General features: G+C 39.3%; 1 protein-coding gene across 2 annotated transcripts in view; it reads left to right on the top strand.

The window, feature by feature from the left end:
• Window positions 1–24,916, top strand: part of SUGCT (succinyl-CoA:glutarate-CoA transferase) — a 765,867-nt gene that overhangs the window by 175,876 nt on the left and 565,075 nt on the right. For both annotated transcript variants that reach the window (XM_030307713.1, XM_032592372.1), the window contains exon 9: window positions 10,866–10,961. In XM_030307713.1, coding sequence (XP_030163573.1) covers window positions 10,866–10,961 — 96 coding nt within the window. The remainder of the gene's footprint in view (window positions 1–10,865; window positions 10,962–24,916) is intronic.

Below are 24,916 nucleotides of genomic sequence, written 5' to 3'. Positions count from 1 at the left end.
GACTCCCGGCTCTGAGCTGTCGGCACAGAGCCCGATGTGGGGCTCAAACCCACGAACTGCAAATTCATAACCTGAGCCAAAGTGGGACGCCCAACCTACTGAGCCACCTAGGCGCCCTGTCTACTTGATAGATTTTTTTTAAAAGTCTCTTGTGGGACTGATTATTTCTATTTTGAATTAAAGATTTTAACTTTCGGGCGTCTGGGTGGCTCAGTCTGTTAAGCATCCAGCTTCGGCTCAGGTCATGATCTCACAGTCCGTGAGTTGGAGCCCTGCGTCGGGCTCTGTGCTGACAGTTCAGAGCCTGGAGCCTGCTTCAGATTCTGTGTCTCCCTCTCTCTCTCTCTCTGCCCCTCCCCTGCTCATTCTCTGTCTCTCTCTGTCTCAAAAATAAATAAAAACATTTACAAAAATGAAAAAAAGATTTTAACTGTCTTGAGAGATAAAACTCTCTGTTATTGATTTTGGGACCTCTGACAGCACCTGACAGAGTGCTCTGCATATAATAAGGGCTTATTAAATATCTGCTAAATGCGTGAAGGAAGCAATAAACAAAAGTAACTTTCGTTTCTTATAACTTCTTTTTAAAACTAGCGTTGCAGAGCAATGTATGTATTCTAAAAACAGAACTTAGAAGAATGTTTGAGTGTAGGTGACACACAATGTTACATTAGTTTCAGGTGTACAGCGTGGGGATTCAACAACTCTGTACTTCTGCTGTGCTCAACACAAGTGTAGCTACCATCTGTCACCATATCGTGCTGTTATAATATCGTTGACTATATTCCCTATGCTATGCCTTCTATTCCTGAGACTTTCTCCTTCCATAAATGGAAGCCTGTATCTTCCACTTCCCTTCATCCATTTTGCCCACTCTCTCACCCCCATTCCCTCTGGCAACCATCGGTTTGCTCTCTATATTTATAGTCTGATTCTGCTTTTTGTTTGTTTATTCATTTGTCTTAAGAAACAAATATTTTAAAGAATGAAGTTATTTCAAATGTAAAACCATATTCGAAGAAAACATTTGAAACCGAAGACATCACAGGAATAAATAAGTACATCATGTCACTAACTGTTACCTTTCTATATTTCCACTTACTCATCACATTTTTTCCTTCTAGTTATTCATAACCACTTTTTGAGTGAAATGATTGACTGGGTCAGTGGTTAATGGTAAGAAATATGTTTGATGTATTACACTAAACATGCTTTTGAAATTCTGTCTCTCTGTGTTGTCTGGTCTTACCTTCTGGCATTTGAGATCCAGTTTCCACATGTCTGATTTTGATTCAGATGGATTGGCAAAATTATTCTGAGTATGATGCAAATATGTTTTCTTTTTGAGTTCAGTATATAAAATAAACATCAATATGATTTGACTACCATTAGTGATAGTTCACAGGAATGTGAAATGTGTGTGTTCCTTTCATTAGGTTAAAAAAAATGCCCCAAAGAGAAGGATTTGACAATATGTTCTTCCTTTGCTAAACAAATAAAGGTAGAGATTTTAAAATTACATAACAGCTCTACTGGTTTTTCCAGTGTTTACAGGTAAAATGTTTATAGGTTGGAGTTTATTTCTAATTACATTGGAATAGAAGTAAAGACATAGTTGCAGCAAAGCAGAAATCTTTGAGTGAGTACCATATTAAGGATTATGTAATAATTAAGGTCGGACTTATCTGTAGAGGTTTACCTAATAGAAAAGGATGTTTACTGACTGTCTTTTCTTTACCAAGTAGGACAGTCCAATAAACCTTTTCTAGGATCGTGGCCATTCAGGAATACTAAGGAGTTTGATTCTGTATGAAATACAGAATAGAATGCCGGAATCCAGACTAGCTGAGTTCAGGTCCTGGCTTGTCCATTTACTAGGTATATAACTGTGGGAAGATTATGAAACTGCTCTGTGCCTCAGTTTTCTCATTTGTAAAATGGGTTCATCATAGCACTTCTCTCATACAGTTGTCATGTGGATGAAATAAGATAATTTGCATAAAATGCTTAGAACAGTACACAATAAGTACTTAATATAGGTATTAGCTTTTATCGTTAGTGAATACTAGAAGCTTAAAATGGTAAATGCAGTATGAATAGGTATAATTCTTATTCTTTTTTCAACATGGGATAGCCACTCCACTCCTGAATGTGTTCCCTCCTTAGCCCTATGGACTGGAGATTAGACTGACCTGAGAGTGAGTCATAGATTTGCCATTCAGCAACTCACTGTGTGACCTAGACGAGACACCCAATCTGCCTAGGCTTAGTTTTTTCATCTGTAAAATAGAGGCTGTAATACCAACCTCATGTGAGATCATTTGGTTTCATTCATTCCCCCTTAATACTCCATATAACAGCCAGATGATCTAATTATTATAAATCAATGGCTTCCCATGACACTTCGAATGATATTCTAGGACCTTACTCAGGCCTGCAATACCTACATGATCTGGTGCTTGCTTCCCTCTTTAACTCCATCTTTTTTTTTTTTTTTTTTTTTAAGTTTATTTATTTATTCTGAGAGAGAGAGAATCGGGAGAGAGAGTGCATGAGCAGGGTAGGGGCAGAGAAAGAGAGAATACCAAGCAGGCTCCACACTGTCAGCACAGAGCCTGACACGGGGGCTTGAACTCACAAACCGTGAGATCATGACCTGAGCTGATATCAAGAGTCCAACGCTTAACTGACTGAGCCACCCAGGCGCCCCCCTCCTTAACCCCATCTTATACTATTGCCTTTTTTACCTACTATGTTCCCGCTACAGCGACCTTATTTCTGTTCTGAAATATGGTAAATTTTTACCGCAAGAAAGTCTTTTAGTTGTTGATGTGGTTGCCTAGAAAGATTCCCCTAGATTTTCACATGCTTTCTACAGGTCTCCAGTTAAGTGTTAACATCTTCAAAAAATTTTTTATTTTTACATTTATTTATTTTTGAGAGACAGAGAGAGACAGAGCACAAGTGGGGGAGGGACAGAGAGAGAGGGAGACACAGAATCGGAATCAGGCTCCAGGCTTCCAGCTGTCAGCATAGAGCCCCATGCGGGGCTCGAACCCGCAAGAACTGTGAGATCATGACCTGAACTGCAAGATCATGACCTGAGCCTAAGTTGGATGCTTAACCGACTGAGCGACCCAGGTGCCCCTAGTGTTAACCTCTTCAAAGAGACTTTTCTAACCTGCTGGTCTAGAAAATCATTTCTATCTATCATTTCTTGATATCCTCCTGTTTTTTTATGCCTGAATGTAGCTGACCCTGGAATGTAAGCTTCATGACAGTGCAACCATGTCTGTCTTATTCACTCCTATTTCCCCTGTGCCTTGAACAGTTCCTGGCACATAGTAGGTGTGATGTCAAGATTTTTGAATAAATGAATGAATGAGGCACTGGTTGACACTTAAATAAATATTATTATATATAATATATTAACATAATATATAAATAAACATTCCCTTTACTTACCTTTTGATCCCTCTTCTTTTTATGCTTTCTTGTAAGACTGGAACAGGACTTCTAGAGATGATCCTGGAGTATCCTGTAGTGCCACAAAAAAGGAAGTGCTTAAAAACAAAAACCTCACCATGATGGGGTGTGTGTCAAAGGAGCCAACTGAAAGAGCTCCCAGTGGCCAAAAAAAGAATGATTTGAGCAACAAAATATTGTCATATTGGATTATAACCCAAAGTATAAAATAAATACCTAGGACTCTGTGCTGATATAAATAAATGACTGAATAAATAAATAGGAGAGAAGAGACAAATATCCTATGCAGAATTCAAAATAATTTATGTGGACAGTTCATCCTTGAGAAGGAGGAGCATAACTCCTCACCCCCGAAGATTTCATTGTGGAAAGGGGAAGAAAAAAAAGAATGATTTTACAGTGGAGATACCTGACAGCCACCACCTCAGGCAGGTGATGGAGGTCAACACCAACAATGTTAAGTCATATGGATAGTTTGTACCTTTGATAAGATGGATGAAAATGGCCCTTTACTTTTGTGAGCTTTCTTCCAAAAAGTCCAAATTCCCAAAGACCACCCATAATTCTCTAATTATGAGAAAAGTAGAAGAAAAATCCCTATTGAGGAGCAGTCTCCAAAATACCTGATCTGTACTCCTCAAAGCTGTCCAGGTCCTCAGAAAGAAAGAATGTGTGATCAATTGTTACAATCAAGAGGAGCCTACGGAAGCAACCACCAAATAGAATGTGATAGGTGTCCTGAATAGGATCTTGGAGCTGAAAAGAACATTAAAAATGAAGGAAATCTGAGGCACCTGGGTGGCTCAGTCGGTTAAGCTTGGGCTCAGGTCCAACTTGGGCTCAGGTCATGATCTCACGGTTTGTGTGTTTGAGCCCTGTGTCCTGGGTCTGTGCTGACAGCTCAGAGCCTGGAGCCTGCTTCAAAAAGACAGAATAAGTTCTGTCTCTCTCTCTCTCAAAAGTAAACAAACATTAAATTTTTTTTTTTTTAAAATGAAGGAAATCTGAACACACGGACTTTAATTAATAACAATGTGTCAATATTGGCTCTTTCATTGTAAAATATATATCACACTGGGGTAAGAGGCTAATTAATAGGAGCACTGGAATGAACAGTCAAGGGAATAAAAGGCGCAGCATAGGGAATATAGTGAATGGTACTGGGATGGTGTTGAAGGAAGCCTGATGGGAGCCACACTTGTGCTGAGCACAGCATAACGTCTAGAGAAGTTGAGTCTCTAGGTGGTACACCTGAAACCAATGTAACATTGTGTCAGCTAAAAAATAAATAAGAAATGAAATCAGCAGAGAAAAGAAATAAAAATCATAGAGGAACTGGGTGTGGAGTATATGGGAACTCATTACTATTTTGGTAAGTTTTCTGTAACTCTAAAACCATTCTAAAATAAAAAGTTAAAAAAATTATAAACATTTCCTCACGTGGTACTATCTTCTTCTGTTGCACCATTTTAAATGCCTACTTTTATCTCCTGTTATGTTTAAATATCGTAGTTTATTTCACCTACTCCCTATTTTGGGGTAAATTGGTGCTGGTGGTTTGAATTGCATCATCATTCATACCTCTGATTAGAGGCTATTTTTGGCATGGAGACTTATCTTCTTTTGTTTTACCTTGTTCCTGGTTTCTTCTCTAATTTTCTCTCCCTATTTTCCCTTAGGGAATGACTTTAAATACTTTCTATATGCTGATGACTGCAGCCCCAATGATTGTCTTGCATGCATCTCCAATGCAACATATGCAAAGGAGGGTTTTTGTTTTCCTTTCCCTTCACCTCCTTCCTTTCTTGGATTTGCTTATTTCTGTTAGTGCCTCATAGCCTACCCAGATATTCAGCCAGAAACCTGGGAGTTATGTGTAGCTCCCTCCTCTTCCTCACCATTTTATCTGCTATCCCCTTCCCATACAGTCTTTTACATGTTCTGTCCATTCTATCCCTAAAGGAGATCTTAAATCCATTCATTTGGCCATTTCCACTGCCACGAACTTAGTCTGAGCGGTCATAGGCTTATGCCTGGACCTTCACAGTATCTGTAACTGGTCCCTTTTCTCTCTTGTCTCTTTTCAGTCCATTCTTTGGGTTTAATTCCAAATGCAGTGGGAAGCCCTATGAGTTTTAAGTAGAAGGATGACATAATATAATTCTTGATTTTAAAACTATCATTCCGAGGGGCACCTGGCTGGCTCAGTCGGTGGAGCATGAGACTTGTGATCTTGGGGTTGTGAGTTTGAGCACCACGTTGGGTGTAGAGATTAATTACAAACAAACAAAAAAATAAAATAAAATAAAATAAAATGATCATTCTGAAAGATGTGCAGAGAATGACTCCTTCGGGGGCCGGCAGGATCTGTCCACCTCTAATTTCATTTCCTGTCTCTTTCCTGTCATGCTTCAGTTATATGCGTCTACTTTCAGATTTTTTTCCCCCTGTATGCCACTCTCTTTCTTGCCTTAGGACTTGCCCACATGATATTCTCTTTGTTTTTAAAGTTCTCCCCATGCAAGTTCCTATAACTGTTTAGTTGTCTTCTCCACTATTCTTAAGTCCAAAGAGAGCAGGACTGCGTCTTTCTCTTTACTTTTGTACCCTGTAGCTGACATCATACTTTACACAAAGCAGCACTCAGTATTTGTTGAGTAAATAAACTAATACTTACTGTTTCCATTCATGCGTTAAAAAAATTAGTGCGTGGAAGCGCCTGGGTGGCTCAGCGGATGGATTAAGCATCCAGCTGCAGCTCAGGTCAGGATCTTGCGGTTTATGACTTGGAGCCCCACATCGGGCTCACTGCTGTCAGCACAGAGCCTGCTTTGGATCCTCTGTCCCCCTCTTTCTCTGCCCCTTCCTTGCTCACACACTCTTTCTCTCTCAAAAATAAACATTAAAAAAATAGTGTGGAAACTCTATGTTAGGTGCTGGGAGAACATATGAAGGGTTTGTAGCAAACAGTTCTTACCCTGAAATAGTTCCCGGTTTAAAAGAAGGGATAGGATAAGCTATGGATAATAAGTTAGGTTGGAGGAGGACACTGTAGTTAGAGTAGTTTAAAGTTCTGTCATTAGCCAGCTGTGTGACTTCAAGTAAGTTACTTCCTTCTCTGTTCCTTTATTTATCCATCTCTAACCTTAAGAGATTAGGCTAGATTTCCCCGAGGCTTTGGTTCTCAAATCTGGTTACATTGGTTAAATTATGTTTTTCCCAGACCCCATCCCTGGAGAGTCTGATTCAGTAGGTCCAGGGTGGGGGGGTGGTGGGTCCAGGAATTCTACAGGTGACTATGATGCACAGGTAGGTTTAGGAACCACTGATCTAGGTCTTCTTAGCTTTGCCATCTTATAAGTGTAGTTGTATAAGGTGGACTGTGAAAGGGCAGCTGGCGTTAGGCAGATTAAGGGGTTGCGTTTGTTCAGAGGCAGGGGAAATATTTGCTTGGGTGATGAGAGGGTAGTGGAAATGGTGACACTGCAATGGACTTTGAAGAATGGTTGGAAAGATGGGCAGGTGCAGAAGTGAAGCATGATTGGTGTTTAGCCCAGCTTAGTTGGAGGCCAGAATATGTGCAAGGGAGCAGGAGGGAAAAATTGACCAGTTGTGATGCAATGGACCCCAATCCTAGTGTTGTTTTCCCCACTTTTCCCATCATACTTGGTTTTTTGGAGATGAAAAATTCTATTATTCCAGTTTGATCCTCATTCGGTAGAAGTGAAACGTGGTGACAGACCCCATGGGGCTGCTTTGGGAAATAATTGGGTGTATTCTTCCTCATGTCTTTCGGGGCTGTGCCCTTTGAGAGCCACTTTGACCATGCCATTGGTTTTCTGGTTAGACACACAATACCAGGACCCACTATGTTATCTAAAATAATAGTTTTTCTGTCAGAATGATTATTATTAAACCAAAGTTGGCTTTTTTGTTCAGATGAAACCATATAAAGGCAACATTCTGAGTAAATTATATAGCGTCCACATGATGAAATAATGGCCCTAAGTTTAGGGGATGTAAGTAATGATCTAATGCAATATTTAGAATGGATATACAGTATGTAGTTATTAACCTAAAAGTCACATCCTGCATTCTCTTGATTTGTGGAAAATTTGTCATTAATTGCCAGGAAGCCTCTGATTTTTCATACATAATCACGTCATAGCTGTTGACTTTCTCCCCCTTCTCCTGCCTTAAAATACTTCATTGCAAATAGTAGATTACTCTTAGTTTTGCAATGCCCCTTTTAAACATTGGGTTGCTAAGTTTAGCTCTGTCGCTCCTTTTTTTTTTTTTAAATAGAATTCATTTTTCCCCCAAATTTGCCTCTGAATAGTTACTGACAAATCACACTTTGTTTTTGGGTGACAGTGGCTTAAAATCTTATCTAACCTTTCTGCCCAGTGAGAGGCTGTTAGTCCTGAAATGCTCTTTTGTTTTCATGAGTTACTGTTGTGTGCAAGAAACTGATAGGGCATCCCATTTAGAAACAGTTGGTGAGATGAGTTTTGACTCTTCATTCAAACTTACTCTAAATAACTCTGCTTTTACTAAATAGTTATCAAAGATATAGCTTATCAAGGTAGGGTCAGAAACACAGAAGTCAAAATTGAGATGAAAGAAAGAGGTCGTGGGCAAGAAAGGAGGTAGTCGGGCTCATCTCCAGCCTAGAATCCAGCCCATACATCCTCCTGGCAACCATGTCAGATCAATCTAGGATTTTCAGGTTAACCTGTGATCATCCAGTCAGTTCACTACCTCTTGCAGCTATTGCTGATGTTGGTCTGTTGACTTTCAGTTGACTTTGAAATTAAAAGAGTGGAAATACCAAGCCTCTTATGATTCTTTGCTTGCAGAGAATTACCTTTATTAATGTGAATCCTTGGCCTTCAGTAGCACCAGAGCAACTTGGAGAGTGACTTTTACCAGAATTTATTTGAGAAGAACAACCTCCTCCCCCCATCTCTCATATATAGTTAGATCAAAGAAAAACCTTTCTTATAGAAAAACCTCAGACTTGAGAGAATTTACCCAATTTCAGGAAGAGCTTTAATGGGAAAATGACTTCAATTGCATCCCTGGTATCATTTTTATCTGCCAGACTGTTAAGAAGAATAAGAGTCAGAAGTATAGACCTAGGAAGCAAATTTAAGACCATTTACTATTTGCAAATTGAGTTCTGTGTTTATGCTGCCCCGGGTGACATTGTAGGCCCGCTTCCGCTTCAACCAGAACACTGGGGGTTACTTCCTCACACATTAGGATTTTGTGCATTATGTGGTTTGGTACAGGAGTTCTGCTTCCCCCCCCCCCTTTTTTTTAAAAGATCGAAAAGCACCCATTTTGGCCAAATGCCCAAGATTTTATAGAGAATGTGTCTGAAGGTCAAAGTAGTTAAATACCTACAGCCGTACAACCTCTTAGAGTTTACAGAGATGCAAAATCATGAAACTGGACTTCCTATCCAGTGCATTTTTTTGACTACAAAATGTTGATTTGATTTTCCATTTTGAAAGACACAGAAGTGATCTGTGAAATGGTGATTAGCACGAGGCAGCCCCAGGCAGCCCTGGAATGCTCCATGGTTCAAATGCCCGAGACCAGATGGAGGTCCAGAAGTGGATGACTCAAAGTTTATTAGTTTTGCCACCTGGGCAGTACAGCCGAACCAGCTGCCATAAGGCAGTTCCAATTTCAACAGAGCAGTAAATGAACATAAAAGTGAGTGTAAATCCCAAGAATAAAGTAAAGGAGAATGTCTGCTGCTGTAAGGAGATTCATCCAGGCCGAGCCCTCTTGATAGGCCTTGAGGGAGGCAAGAAGCCATGCCAGGGAGAGGGCAATGACAGGTCGTGGCACGGAGCCCTGAAAAACCACCCCTGAGTTGTTCCAGGAGCCAGACTTAGTTTGGGATATGTTCGATTTACTGGTTTGGGAGATTCCCAGTCATACCTGATGATCCAGAATGGGGAAAATAAACCCATGGTATGTGTGGAATATCCTGATTATGTTATGAGGCCAGAAGCTTTTTTTTTCTGGAAACTTTGGAAAATTTTTATTAGGTTGCCTTTCCATAGTTCACAGCCCTTGGGGGCATGGGTATTCGTGAGAACACAGGCTCCTCGTGGCGGGTCATCGGGAATGAAGTCATTATCCTCATGTTATCCTCCTATGCTATTGAATCATTGTAGGTTTTCAAGATATGGGTATGAAATACTGCAAGAGTCAGAAGTTGACCCTAAGGTTTTAGATGATCCCTTTAAGAGATCTAAGGCTTTTGAAACCTGAAATAGGTATAATAATGAGGGTATGGGTTAGGACTAATTTGAGAGAGGTACAGCAGTTTTTGTTTACATGAGGACAATTCACGGGGAATTTCAAAAAGTCAAATAATTTTGATTCTCTGTGTCAGTAAGAATGCTTTGGGCAGCTGAACTGATTGAAACAAAGTAGAGGTTTATTATTGTTATTTTTTTCATGAAATGAGAACTTTAGAGGAACCTGGCTCATGGCTGGTTCAGCTGCTCAGGGATGACACCAGCTCTTCTTTTTGTCATCCTGACAGAAAGCAAAAGGACACTGGTGAGGAGGGGAAAGGAATGTACTAGATGCTGATGTATTTTGATGTAGTTTTGATGCTCAAGGCTGGACCAGGATTTCATCTACTGGGTCGACCTCCATCCTCAGTTGATCTTTAAATTTTATTTTTTAAGTTTATTTATTTATTTTGAGAGAGACAGAGACAACATGAGAAGGGGAGGGGCTGAGAGAGAATCCCAAGCAGGCCTTGCGCTGTCAGCGCAGAGTCCAATGTGGGGCTCAAACCCATGAAACCGTGGTGAGGCGAAACCAAGAGTTGGATGCTTAAACCGATTTGAGCCACCCAGGCACCCCTGTCCTCCAGTGATCTTTCTGGGAGCTGAATGTTATTCGTACTTAGTCTCAGGCAATAATGTAATACCGCTCTATCTTTCTTTGCATGATGAAGGCATGGTGGCCTGTGTATTTTCTTTATTTTTTTAAATGTTTTTATTTATTTTTGAGAGACAGAGACAGAGCACAAGTTGGGGAGGGGCAGAGAGAGAGGGAGACACAGAATCGGAAGCAGGCTCCAGGCTCTGAGCTGTCAGCACAGAGCCTGATGTGGGGCTCGAACTCAGGAACCTAAAGATCATGACCTGAGCCAAAGTCGGACATGTAACCAACTGAGCCACCCAGGCATCCCTCCTGTGTATTTTCTAACCTATTTGGGGTTTCTTCTCTCTTTTATTTTCTTCTGCACTGACATGAAGTGAACTCAAATGAGAACTTTCATAGTATAACCTTCTGTTCGTAATTGTGGGTTAACTACCTTTTTTTCCCCCCTCCTCTGGTAGGTGGCCTGTCTGAGCCAGGTAGCTGCTAATTATCTGATTGCCCAAAAGGAAGCAGAACGTTGGGGCACAGCTCATGGCAGTATTGTTCCTTACCAGGTAAGAATAATACATACAACATAGATTTGGGCTACTGTAATCTGCAGTTTCGTATGATATGAATTTGGGAAATTATTTCCCTTGCTAAGAAAAAAAAAAAACCTTTCAGGATACTCTGTTATGTATCTTTGTCTGACTATAACAAGGTTCTGTTGTTCACTTTAAATTCTGTGTTTTGCACATTTCTTCATCAGAAGATTAGTAACAGGACACTTAAATGGATCAAAGGAACTTGCTGAAAGTGAGTGACTTTTGGCCACACATGATGGTTTGTGTTTTTTTCACCCCAAAGAAACACTGATTGTAGCCATTTTATAAAGCATGGTTTGTTCACCATGTCAATTATAAACCAAATGTTACCTACCCCAGCTGACAATAATATTCTCACAGGGTTGGAGTAAAATGAAAACTCGCGTGTGACGGATCTTTATTTTCAGAGCAAAGCAGATGGTTCAGGAACTGCTGTTCTTTATTAAGTGTCTAAACTTGTCCTTAGAAATTCTTGATGTTGGCTAGTGTGAATGAATATGTGAAGGAATTGTGATCTTTCACAAATAAAATAAGAACAGAAACTAACTCTTCTTCCAAACCCTTAACCTTTGCTTAGCTTTGTAGATTCATTTCTCATTGTATTTACTATATATTTGTTATATCTTCTCTAATACGTTTAAGAGTTAGAGGTGTCTTTTTCATCACCATATCCTTTCTCACATCCAGCAGAAGTATGGACTAGGCACCATGTAAATATCTGTTGAATGAAGGAGTGAAGTTTACTGTAGCCATTTCAGTGCTAATGGCCTTGACAGAGCATGTAGAAGTCAGCGTTTTGCATTTGCCAGGAAATCAATCCATCAACAACTGCTACTCATCCTTTTGGTTTTAAGAACATTATTTCCTTCAGCAAAACTAGCTTCTTTTCCATTTCTTTTAATACCAATTTGAGCAATTCAGTGACCCAATGTGAATCTGGAATTTTTCGCTTTCTATTTCTGTGTATCTTCTCCTTGTCCCTGAGGCGTTACTATGATTTCCTTGTAGAAGTGCCTTTTGGCATAACTACAGTAGTGGAGACATTTTCTTTGCTTTTCTTTTTTCCTTTTTAAGTTTTTATTTATTTATTTTGAGAGAAACAGAGACAGTGTGAGCTGAAGACGGGCAGAGGGAGAGGGAGAGAGAGAGAGAGAGAGAGAGAGAGAGAGAGAGAAAATCCCAAGTAGCCTCCACACTGTTAGCACAGAGCCTAACATGGGGCTCAGTCTCATGAACTGTGAGATCATGACCTGAGCCAAAACCAAGAGTCTGATACTTAACTGTCTGAGCCACCCAGGTACCCCTGAAGACATTTTCTTGAGTGCCTCCCCTTTTTTCTTTAGCAGTGCTTTTATGACCACTGTTAGTGACATTTGGGTTCCCTACTTCTTAGCCCTCTGTGGCTAAACTTCTAGCCAGACCTACCAAAAGCTGCATTTTTGAACTTTTTAGAGATCATCAAATTCAGCCTTCTCACTTCTCTGATAGGCAACTTGATACCTGGGGCGCCTGGGTGGCTCAGTTGGTTAAGCGTCCGACTTCAGCTTAGGTCATGATCTCACCACTCATGAATTCAAGCCCTGAGTTGGGCTCCATGCTGACAGCTCAGAGCCTGGAACCTGCTTCCGATTCTGTGTCTCCCTCTCTCTCTTCTTCTCCCCTGCTCGCTCTCTCTCTCTCTCTCTCTCAAAAATAAATAAATGTTAAAAAAAAAAAGGAATTTGATACCTGTATTGAATAGATGGATCCCAACCCTGATCTGCCTCCTTGTTGACTAGTCTTTCAGATCCTGCTACCTGTGACAGGTGAGTGCTGTGGTTCCAGTTGCTTCTTCTATTCCAAACCATACCCTCTCCGTCAAACTTGCTCATGGCTGAAAGGTTGCCATCAACTAATTGATACTTATCACTGACTATGGAGATCCATCTCAAAGGCATTTTAACAGAGGGAAATGTTGGAACCTGTGGGAGTTCATCACTAATAATGGAAGGCGTATTTTTAGTTTTTGGTGTGTGGAGAAAGCATTTTTGACTCGGAAGGCTTTATAGTATAATTCCAAATCACATCACATAGGGATGTGTTCACTGTGTTGTAGTGTAAGGTTTATAGTTTATTTTTTGATTATTTTTTTAAAAAATGGAATGTCTTTTAAAGATATATATTTTTAATGTTTTATTTATTTATTTTTGAGAGGGGGTGGTGGGGAAGGGCAGAGGGAGAAGGAGACCGAGAATCTGAAGCAGACTCTGCGCTGACAGCAGTGAGCCTGATGCGAGGCTTGAACTCACAAACCGTGAGATCATGACCTGAGCTGAAGTCGGACGCTTAACCAACTGAACTACCCAGGCGCCCCAGAAAAAATAGAATGTCTTTTAAAAAAGTTTTGTATGTCGGGGTGCCTGGGGGGCTCAGTCAGTTAAGCGTCTGACTTCGGCTCAGGTCATGATCTCACGGTTCGTGAGTTCGGGCCCCACTTGGGGCTCTGGACTGACAGCTCAGAGCCTGGAGCCCACTTCTGATTTTGTGTCTCCCTCTCTCTCTCTCTCTCAGCCCCTCCCCCACTCATTCTCTGTCTCACTCAAAAATAAATAAACATTAAAAAAAAAAAAAGGACCTTGGCTGTCCTTCCTGTGCTCAGGAGTCTTGAGTATGCTGTCAATTATTTTACTGTGAGGTAAAAAGAAATTTAGAATCTTTTGGCTTTTACTAGGGCAGGTAAAGGATATGGGAGACTCTGTGTGTGCATGTGTATATATTCTTTGAAGACAGAAATGTACTTTTCCTGCCAGAATTGTCCCCGTCACATAAAGTGGATACTGTGCTTATTTGATCTAGTTGATTGCAGCTTTATTATCTGTAAGAAATAAGAGAAGATCTACTAGGATCTTTCCTCAGGAACTCAGAATTCATCTGTTTTTTCTTGGTAGAGGACCGGTTCAGCACTGTGATTAAGGAACAAATGCAAATTCAGCTTGAATGAAACCAGCATATTAAGATGGATCCTAGATATGTTTCTAGACCTTGGTCTGTTTTTAATTTTTAAAATAGATTTGGGAAATATTTTTATGGGTGAGTGCCAGGATAATTATAATTCAGTTTTCTAGAATAATTATAGCTTTGCATCTAATTTGAGTTGTCTGCATTTGGAGCTGAAAGTCTATAATGGAAGACCCCAATGGTCTCAGGAATTAGTTAGGCACCCTGCTCACTCTGCTTAATTCTTGTTGAACCCTATCTGAAAGATCACAGACCTTGAATGCATGGAATGTAAATTTCTGAAAAGTAAGGATCCTTCATTTGCGTGTTATTTTATGTACCCTCAATCCTTAACTTCTCGGGTTGATTATCCACTTGTGTTCATTCTTCCCTATTCTTCAACTGCCAACTTTCTGAAAATGAGTAAACCAAACAAAAGTAGAGAGAATTGAGATAGTCATTCTGCTACTTGTTGAATAGATTTGGTGGGTGCTTTTCTGAGAATTCAGATTTTTAAAAAGTGGATTTCAGTGTTTCTTTTGTTACCATTACCATTGGGCCTTGCCTCTGAGAAACACCTAGCCCAAGGGGTTAATAATTACATAATGCTGATGTGATGCTGATGATTTTTAATGCATTGGTATTAGTCCAGTGTTTCTCAGCCCTTCAGACATTTATATTTATAAAGACAGGATTTTGGGGGATGGGAGAGAAGAGTGCAGAGAAAGCAATTGGCTGGTCTTCAAAAAGAATATGTTTTATTGTGTAATATGGTTATCAGTGGGGCCACTGCACTTTACATACATGCTTAACATCATAATCCCCCTAATTTCATAACCCATGTGTATCCAAAAGTCTCTCCCATATTTCTTTAACATGCTAGGAGCCTGTATTTGTATGTTCCTCTCTACTTTCCAGGCTCATGATCCTTACTGACCCCTCTCCCTCTCTCCAGAAGATCCATTCACACATATACTCATGAAGAGAGGAGACTATACTGAACATTTTCAAGGAAAAGGGGGAGATTTTATAGATGAAACTTATACAGTCTCTGATAGGAGGTCTCACCTGTCTTAACCATATCTTTTGGCTGCTACTGGGGAGTTTTACTATCTTGAATAGCATAAGAATCTCCCCATCTTTTCTGTTCCTCTTTCTCTCCCCTCTTTTTTTTCAGAGACCAACGAACTTCTCTACTCTTATACAGAATTATTGTGCTCTGTAGTGCAAGCACAGATCTTTGGGTGGCCATCTCTGCCCTAAATGCTTAACAATGTACTGCTGTTGTGCCCTAAGGAGCATGCTTGTATATGGATCTAACAGAAGCCCACTGAGCTCCCTCTGGATTCCTGATAAGACCATCTCTCTCCCAGTCCATACTACCAGCAGGACTTGGGGGAGCTCGCAGAGTTCTATGTGTTCCTTGGAAAAAAACCACGATCTCTTCAGCTACAGCATTGCCTTCATGATTAGTATGTACTGCCACAGAGACCAATCTGGGGAATGAGACAACCACAATTACCTCCTTCCCTTAAAAGAACACCAATCCCATCATCCTTTACACATTTGCCTCAATCACCACCAGGACTCCAAGCCTTCCAGGCTATGTGTTATCATGTGCACAATTATTCTCACATGGCTCCGTTCATCTCTTCCTTTGACCCAGTTATTTCTTCTGCCAACAGTCTTGGTGGCTTTACAATCCACTTAGATGACCCAAGCAACATCCTGGCATCTCATTTCTTTAGCGTCCCATGGCCCTTAATGATCTTTTCCTGTTTGCACTTGACTACCATTCAGGTGTTTCTCAGGCTTTAACATGCATATGAATCTCTACATAGAAATCGTAAGATGCATTGTCTGATTCCAGGTGATATTGATGCTGCACTATGAGTAATAAATGACTATATTATTATTGGTAACTATACCGTCTCCTTTGTATTCAAGTGGCAAAAGCCCACTGCTGATTAGACTTAATGCTCCTTTCAATCTACGCCCACACTCAAGTAGTGAATATGGCTAGAGGAAAACACAGCTACCATGTTGACAAGCTCCCTCTCCATTCACCACCATTTTTCTCAAGTGGTCCCTCACCCTTACCCACAATCCTGGCACACTATCTACATATTTATTTTCTTTCTCTAAGATGACCATTTCACATCTCTGTCCTCAGACCTTCCCCCTATCTCCTCATCCTTAGCCAAAGATGGTCTCTTATTTCACTGAAAATTGATGCGATTGGAAAAGAACTATTTCATCTTTTCTCTGCCATGCCTCCCCAGCTCCTAAATGTGTTCACATCTATGGTTCACTTCATTCCCTCCTGTCACAATGGATGAATTGTCCCTTTCCACATTTTGCCTATTTAAAGGCATTGCCCCTGTACTTTATCTCCTCTGTCACCTGCATTGTGTATCTGTGGGTAGTCATATGATCATGTCCCTCACCTTAAAAACCCCAGCAACCTTCCTTAGACCCCCAAGACGTCTTTTTCCTTTTACCATCCATTTCTCTGTGCTCTTGTATTACAGAATTCCTCAGAAGAGTTTTGGGTGGTATCTGCTGGGAAGAAGGACTACATCATCTAGTTTGCAATGTCATTTGTACCTCACAGGCAAAGAGATTTTACATTCCTCCGTCCTCAGCCGTTTGGTGCTGTGGAATAGCTCAGGGAAGCTGACTTTCTGAGCAGTTCATTAATATTACTCTTTTTATGCTTTTTCTTGAGGCTTTCAAATGTAGGGCCTTCAAAAAAACCTTTCCTTTAAATGGCCTGAGAATTCACATGGCAATTTCTTTTAAAGCTTCCTTTTTCTGGAGTACCCTCTAAACCAAGAAATTGAAGAAAACAATTATTTAGATGATTAAATAAAATCATGTCTCCTTTTCTTCGGTTTGGGCTCATTCAACCAAGGAATAGAGCAGGAAGCTTGCTCTGTTATTTCTGGTATGGACATTATACTGTATATTTAATTTGGCACAAGCAGAGACTCAGACAGGCAGTAAATTCCAAGTTTGAAGAGATGCAGTACTTTGCTATCATTCCTTAGAAAACGTTAAAATGCTGTTAAATCATAACAGATTAGGTAACCTTGGGAATCTTTTTTTTTTCACCCATGTTAAGATTTTTTAAAAAGTGAAAATGTAAATGATATATATCTGTCTCTTCTTGTGTGACTTTTTTTTTTTTTTACCATAGTCACACTAAAGCATTCACTGGAATTTGAAAGTATACTTTAAACAGGCATATGATTATATTGCATATTTAATTTCATTGATGTATTAGTAAATAACAGTAAAATAATCATGCTGGCTTCCATTGAAACAATTATTTTTTATATTATGTAAATTATATAAATTTTTATATATTCATTATATAATAAATAATATATGATTATATACATAATTATATAATAAATTTACATAATATATACCTTATATAAATTATATATATATATACTCACATATATAAAACTTATATATATGTAAATATGTTGATGAAAGGGAGACCAAGAGAGAGAAAGCAACTTTGCTGTGGCCATTGGTAGAAAATCAGAGACCCTGGATCAGAACCATGGTTTTAATATTTCCAAAACTTGCTTCCTTTCCCTCTGTATTTAAACTGGTAGTTCTTTTGGTGCTTGATACATTGTGGATGCCTGTCTTTTAGTTTCTTTGATAGATGGTAGAATTCTTCTCATATTTTTCCATCATCTTGACAAATGACCTATTTATTATGATTCTGGAAGGCATCAAACCTAATAAATGACATTGAAGTACATTTGAATTTTGAGCTATGGGGCAATTAATGGTAGGTTTCCATCATGTTTTCAACGTATGCTTTCAAATGACTCTTGATTTTTCAATTAAACAGTTTCTTGAGCCTCCAGTGGAGTAGGCAGTGTTTTAATTCTCGAAGGCTTCCAGATGAGGAAGAACTGGGCCTTTGATTTCAAGGAGGTCAGGAGCACTACAGCAGGCATGGTTGGGAGAGCTTGAACTTGGGAGTCAGACCGGGGTTCGTAACTTGGCTCTGCCCTTTATTGACTGTGAAATCTCGAACAGGTCTTTTGATATCACTAGTGTTAGCTGCTTCCTACACAACAAGTTGATAATGATAGTAGTTTCCATGTTTGTCTGAAAGAATTAAATGGAATAGTATATGCTGGATATTTGCTGCAGTACCAGACTCTTGTAAGAATTCAGTGGAAGGTGGCTCCTATTATTATTTCTGTAGTTAACTTATTACTTTGTGAAAGTTTCTAGGAAACTACGAAATAATCTCTGTGAAAGCTATCCATGGCAATGGAGGGGCAGAGTAAATAAACAATAAAGATACATAGCCGAATTTCTTTCATAATGGAATTTCTACTTTAATTTGTTTCTTTCTTTTCAAGATGGAAAGGAGAGCAACATGCTGTGGTATTTTTGTTTGTTTTAGAAAACAGAAAACTGTTCTTAGATCTTTTGAAGAAATTGCAAGTTGTACCATTGCCAAAATGTACCATTCTTTTTTCCCCAGTTGTATTGAGGAATAATTGACATACGTTTCTGTATCAGTTTAAGGTGTACAGTGTGATGGTTTGATTTACACATATTGTGAAGTGATAATACAATAGATTCAGCTAATGTCCATTTTTTCTTGTAGTTGCAAAAAAAAAAGAGAAAAAGAAAAAAGGAAAAAAAAATTTTTTTCTCCTTGTGCTGAGAACTCTCTTACAACTTCTTGAAAGAAATCTAGTTTGAGGAGAATCATATATTGCAATATCATCGAGTTGTCAAGGGGAATAGGGCTTCTTGTTTATCGAATTGTCTGGTTAATTGAGATTTAGTATATATTCATAGTTAGCAAAATGAAACATGACAAAAATGATTTTCAGAAATAATCTCTGAGAAGCCCACAAGATGGGAACCTATCTCTATAAAAGTTACATCTCCCTTTGAGGGCCAAAAATTACGGTGATTTGTCCTCCAGTTTTAAAAAGTGAGAGAATTAGAGAATATTTTAAACATCTGTTCTTGTAATCTTAAGATTGCAATGAACTTTGATAATGTTTACCCAGTAAAAAAATACCTGGGGATTTATTTGAAACAAAAGTGCCGGTGATAGGAAATACATTAGATTGCATCTCTGAGGTTTCTGAAAACTTTTGGATTACTTAGTAGTGACAAGTTAGAATATTCAAATGTCTGTCTTTTTTTTTGGGTAAATTAAGGCATGAATTATCTGAATATCTCCCACATCCTTTATTCTACAGCTTTTGGCAAGGTAGCTTTGGAGTATTTGCTATAAAGCTTATGTGTGTGCCTCAGTTCTTATGAATTTTGGATTCTTGTTAAAGCAAAACAAAAATTTTTATTTGGAGATTCTGGTTACTTTGAAGCCAGTTGGCCTGGACTTTGCCACAGTCCTAAGAATATAGGTAATTGGGCAGTCCAACAGGCAGATAAAATTAGGGCAAATATGCCAGCTACTGGCATAATAGTTGCCACTCTCTGGGCTTCTCCTTAGAAAAAGTTCAGCTTTCTTTAGTTTAAAATAAAATTCTGAAGTTTAAAAGAAATTTGACAATATGATGTTTAAGGAGAGCATATTGCACAAAGAATAAATGTAGTTATGACTGTTCAAAAACTAATGTGCTTTTTAAAAATCAGAATTGCCTCCAATTGACAAATATAGTCTTTTTTTAAAAAAATATTTATTTCTTTAGAGAGACAGAGAGAGAGGCAGGGAGGGGCAGAGAGAGAGAGAGAGAGGGAGAGAGAGAATCCCAGGCAGGCCCCACGTGGTTGGCACAGAGCCTGACATGGGACTCAGTCTCACAAACTGCAAGATCATGGTCTGAACCAAAATGAAGAGTGGGATGCTTAACCGATTGAGCCACACAGGCACCCCAATATGGTTTTTTAATGCATTTTACTAAGAGGTAAAATAGAGACACAAGGACAGGCAATGTATCTTAAGAAATATACCTGAAATTCATTTAGGATTTTATCAACTTCTCTTGCATTCTCAATATTCTCAATATATAAGCAGAATTGATGGGATTGTATGTTGTTTATACCTATCAATTTTGGCTAAAATTTGATGGTGGGAATGCAAATTGGTGCAGCCACTGTGGAAAACAGTATGGAGGTTCCTAAAAAAAATTAAAAACAGAATTATCATGTGATCCAGTAGTTCCTACTGCTAGGTATTTAGCCAAAAACAATGAAAACACACATTTGAAAAGATATATGCACCCCTATGTTTATTTCAGCATTATTTACATTAGCCAAGATATGGAAGCAGCCCAAGTGTCCATCCATAGATGAATGGATAAAGGAGATATGGTAATAAATAAATAATGGAATATTACCATAAAAAAATGAAATCTTGCCATTTGCAACAACATGGATGGATCCGTAGGGAATAATGCTAAGTGAAATAAGTCAAAGACAGGTATACAATTTCACTCGTGTGAAATTTAGGAAACAAAACAGGTAAACAAACAAACAGAAAAAACCAGACTCTTAAATACAGAGAACACACTGGTGGTTGCCAGAGGGGAGGTGGTGGGGGAATGGGTGAAATAGATAAAGGAGATTAAGAGTATATTTACCTTGGTGAGCACTGACAAATTTATGAAATTGTTGAATCATTTTACTCTATACCTGAAACTAATATAACACTGCATGTTCATTATACTTGAATTAAAAAAAAAAAGAATAATAAAAAAAAGTTGGCTAAAATTATCCAAGAGAATTAAACACCATTTTGAATAATATTAATAGTCATTACTCTTAATAATATATTAATAGTTATAACCATCACTAGAGGTAACATTTATTGAATGATTACTCCATGTTAGTTATTAACTACTTTACCTATATTAATTCAGTCATCACACAACCCTCTGAAATAGGTATTGCTGTTGTCCTCACTTTCAGATGAGGATACTGAGGCATAGAGAGGTTAGGTAACCAACTCGCCCGAGGTCATATGCAAGTAAATGGTGTAATAGGATTCTAACACAATAGGCAGGTGATGCAGGGCTACTTACTGACACTGGCATGTTATTTCATTTTCTGTCTTCGTCCCACTTTTGAGGAAGAATTATGTGACATTTTCCTCTACCTACTTTCCCCTTTGGGACTGCCAAGAATAATTGAAGAGGTAGAAACAATTCTGTTGTTGACCCATCACAAACATCCTTAATTATGACTTAAAAGCAGATTTCCATCAGGAAATCAAGTTGTACATCTTTTGAATAAATCCTTTGATTGCAGATGCTGAAACTATTAGAATCATAGCTAAGTCAAGTTCTAGTGAAACAGGTATTTCTAGCTCTGTCTGTGGTAATGAGAACAATATTGTCCTTGAGCGATATGGGAGCTTGGGATGGTTTGAACTGTTGTGAGACTCACAGTTTCTGGTTTTCAAACTGTGTTTCTGTGAGGGTAGTAGCTGGGGTGGGATTTGGGGTGAGAAGGAGTATTTAAGGCGTGAAGAGGAGTATTTAGAGTATGGGGAGGGGCAGGCTGGGGAGAAATCAGATAGTTTGATCTCCAGGTACTCTAACTCTATTTCAGCCAAAACAGGTCCACTTTTGTTTGTTTGAAATAGGAATCCCACTGCTTAAAAAAAAAAAAAAAAAAAAAAAAAAGATTATTTGTACTAAAGGATTCTCCTAGACTAGAAAGTGGGTTTTGTACATGGTTCTGTGTGTGTTTGGGGAAAGAGAGACTGATTTTCCTCAATGTTGATGGCTCCTAGCACCGTGACCTAGAACCAAAGGGTTTCATCTAGCTGAGGAGGAGTCTGAGTGGGGCCTGACAGATGAACTGGGTGAAGGAGCTCATACATTACCTTACAGCTAAGAGTCTGGTCCGGGGGCTCTGCATGGAGGTCAAGGCTCTTTGGCTCAGATAAATCACATAGGACTGGGTTCTGGAGACAGTTGGATTTGGATATAGTCACACATCCTGTTCTGTACTTAGGAATGTCCAGGCAAAATATTGTTGAAATTCTGAGGAGGTCTGCTTAGTGCCTAGACATTACCCCAATGGCTTCCTGCTCAGGTGTGGGTTACCTGAGGGAAAAAGAACTGAGTTCTGATATGGTTCAAATCACTATTATAATATAATTTGGTATTGAGCAAATAAAATAATAACAGTGAAAGAAAACTTACAAGATGTTAAGTTCTGAAGTGAACCTGAGACTTGAGCAAATCATGTCACAAATAAATATGGTTGTGAAGTAAGCTCTTTTCCTTCTTAGTTTTGTTGGTGGTATTTAGGATGAGGAGTGTTGGCCTCAGGACTCTGCTCAGACAGGAGACCATAAGTGTGCATGCTGAGTTGGGCAAATGAACCAGGAACTTAAAAAAAAATCATGGTAATAATTCATCTGACCTAATTTTAACCTGGAAGTGATGATTCTCAAATGTCCCTTCCCTCTTTTCTTTCCTGAGGGTAAAAGCAGGTATGAACTGTTCTAGGTCCGTGCCACTCTCTAAATGGTCCATGGAGTAGTGGCATCAGCATTACCTGTAGCTTGTTAGAAATAATAGATTCTAGTCTATTCTACTGAACCAGAATCTGTATTTTAACAAGATTCTCAGGTGATTTCATGTTCACGTTAGATTTTGAGATGCCCTGGTCTAAAGTACATGTAAAATACTTTCGGTCATTGTATTATGTGTCCACTAGATGTCACTCTTGTAACCTGATAATGGGATGGCACTTTTCAATGGGGACTTGAAAAAAAATCTGTGAATAATGAGCACATTATTAGGTGATTTCCTCCCTATCCTTAGAGCTACTGATATTCACATTGATTATTTTAGGTAAAACTACCTTTCTTTTTGCTTCAAAGTCCTGGAGAGAGATTCCTGGAAGTGATTTTCATTTTGTTGAATTAGCACTCATGCCTTCTGTCTCTCCCTCCTCAAGCCCCCTGTTGCTTGGGCTAGTTCTGTCATTATATAACCTTAGCACAGAATATACTGCACTTGCTCTGACTGACTGGCTTACCGAGAGAACAGAGAGCAGGTTTGATTTCTGCAGAAGTGATTGGGAGCAGAAAGGAAGCAAGGCTGTATCCTGAAATTAGCATCAATCTCTGTGTGATTGTTGGAGGAAGTGTGGACCTTTCTGAATTCTCGGGGTGTCTCCAGGGTGGTTTTACAAAAAAGATCAAGTTCACTTCTGCTTAGAAGGAAATGTCCCAAGTGTAACCTTTTAAGGTGCTAGTTCCAGCCATGAAGATGGATGTAAGGGACATTTACAGGTAAATTTTACTGTAGAGTAAAATCCATAGGGAGATGATATACTTTCAGAAACATATGAGGCCCCTAGGACAAGTCCTGTTAACAACTGGTTAGGTCTGCATATTAGGAAAGAGGGTGAAAAGGTTAAGGACTATGCTTTAGAATATCCAATTTTTTGCCGGATGCCCAGCTTGAGAAAAGTTAGTCTTGAAATAAATCAAACCCTTGCAAAACTCTCTTCCCTCTGAGTCTGATGTGGTTTTTCATCTGTTTCAGTTAACAAGGGTAGCAAACGACTCATAAAGTAGCAGGTGTGTGTGTGTGCACTTGGGTGTGTTTGATGAGCACGTATATTTCCTCTTCTTGGTCTGTGGGAGGGTCATTTAATTTGGTAATATCACCAAACGAATGCAAAATGTTTGATTTGATTTCAGTCAAGTAAATATTCTTATTGGTATGAAAACAATATGGTTTTTGCTTAAATATAATTTTTCTTTTGTTCAATATAATTAAAGTGGCCATAGTATTTACTTCTAAGCTTTAGAATCTTTTTGGCAACATCATTTACAATGATGTGATTCTTAATGATGAGGAACAAAAGTAAGCATTTCAAGCATTTTACTGAAAACCAATTTCGTTTTTAAAAACAGAATCTAAATTATGGAAAGCAAGCCTAAAATGCTTATTCCCATTCTAGCCATGGTCTAAATTTCTACATCTGCAGTGATAGCATTTTACACCACCATCCCTTCTACTGTTGAATTTCCTTCTCTCCTTTGTTTTTAATTGTTGCTCTTGATGCTGTCAGATGTAGCAGCATACTTTAGATGTATTATTTAAAAGCATGGGCTTTGGAGTGAGACAGACCTTGGGCAAACTGCTTTATTTCACTGAACCTTAGTTTTGTTTGTAAAGTAGAGATACTATTACCTGCCTCATGGGTGGTGGTGATGATTGAGCAAGACAGTGCATTTGAAGTATGTGGCATAGGGGTGCCTGGGTGGCTCAACGGATTAAGCAACAGACTCTTGATTTTGGTTCAGGTCATGCCCTCACCATTCAGGAGTTCTAGCCCCGCGTCTGGCTCTGCCTTGTCAGCGTGGATTGAGATTCTCTTTCTTTTCTTCTCTCTCTGCTCCTACCCTGCTGGTGTTCTGTCTCTCTCTATCTTTCTCAAAGTTAATAAATAAACTTAAAAAAAGTTAAGTGTGTGAGGCATAGAGTCAGGCACATAGTGTAGTAGACGGTAGGTGTTATCACCATTTTTGCATCCATCCCACAGCCCCCAGACCTGTGGCTGGTATCCCCATCTCTCCTGTTAAAATCCCTGCACCAACTGTGGCAGGAGCCCCTGTCCCTATACTTTTTCTCTCCAAGTCAAGGAAGAGTCTTGCTTTCCTCTGCCCAGCCGATGTGCATGTGGTGGGGGTGGGGCAGGGAGCAGATGACGAGGGTGGTGGAGCGATAGAGCAGGTGTTGGCCCAGGACTGCAGCGAGGAGAGAAGTCGTCCTCACAGCCCACACTGGAACTCTTGGTGGACATCTCCCTCAGGGTCATAAAATGGTGGTCCCGTTCAGCAGAAAATTGAGAGGACTGTTAGGATCATCAGTGCATCCACAGGACAGGCTGGCCTGGCCCATGACCCTGTTCACCAATTTAAACAATGCTTTTAAAGCAAAACAAAAAAACAACAAACA

Source organism: Lynx canadensis, chromosome A2, assembly GCF_007474595.2.
Source record: "Lynx canadensis isolate LIC74 chromosome A2, mLynCan4.pri.v2, whole genome shotgun sequence".
Classification (NCBI taxonomy): Eukaryota; Metazoa; Chordata; class Mammalia; order Carnivora; family Felidae; genus Lynx; species Lynx canadensis.
This window is presented reverse-complemented; position numbering and strand designations above follow the sequence as displayed.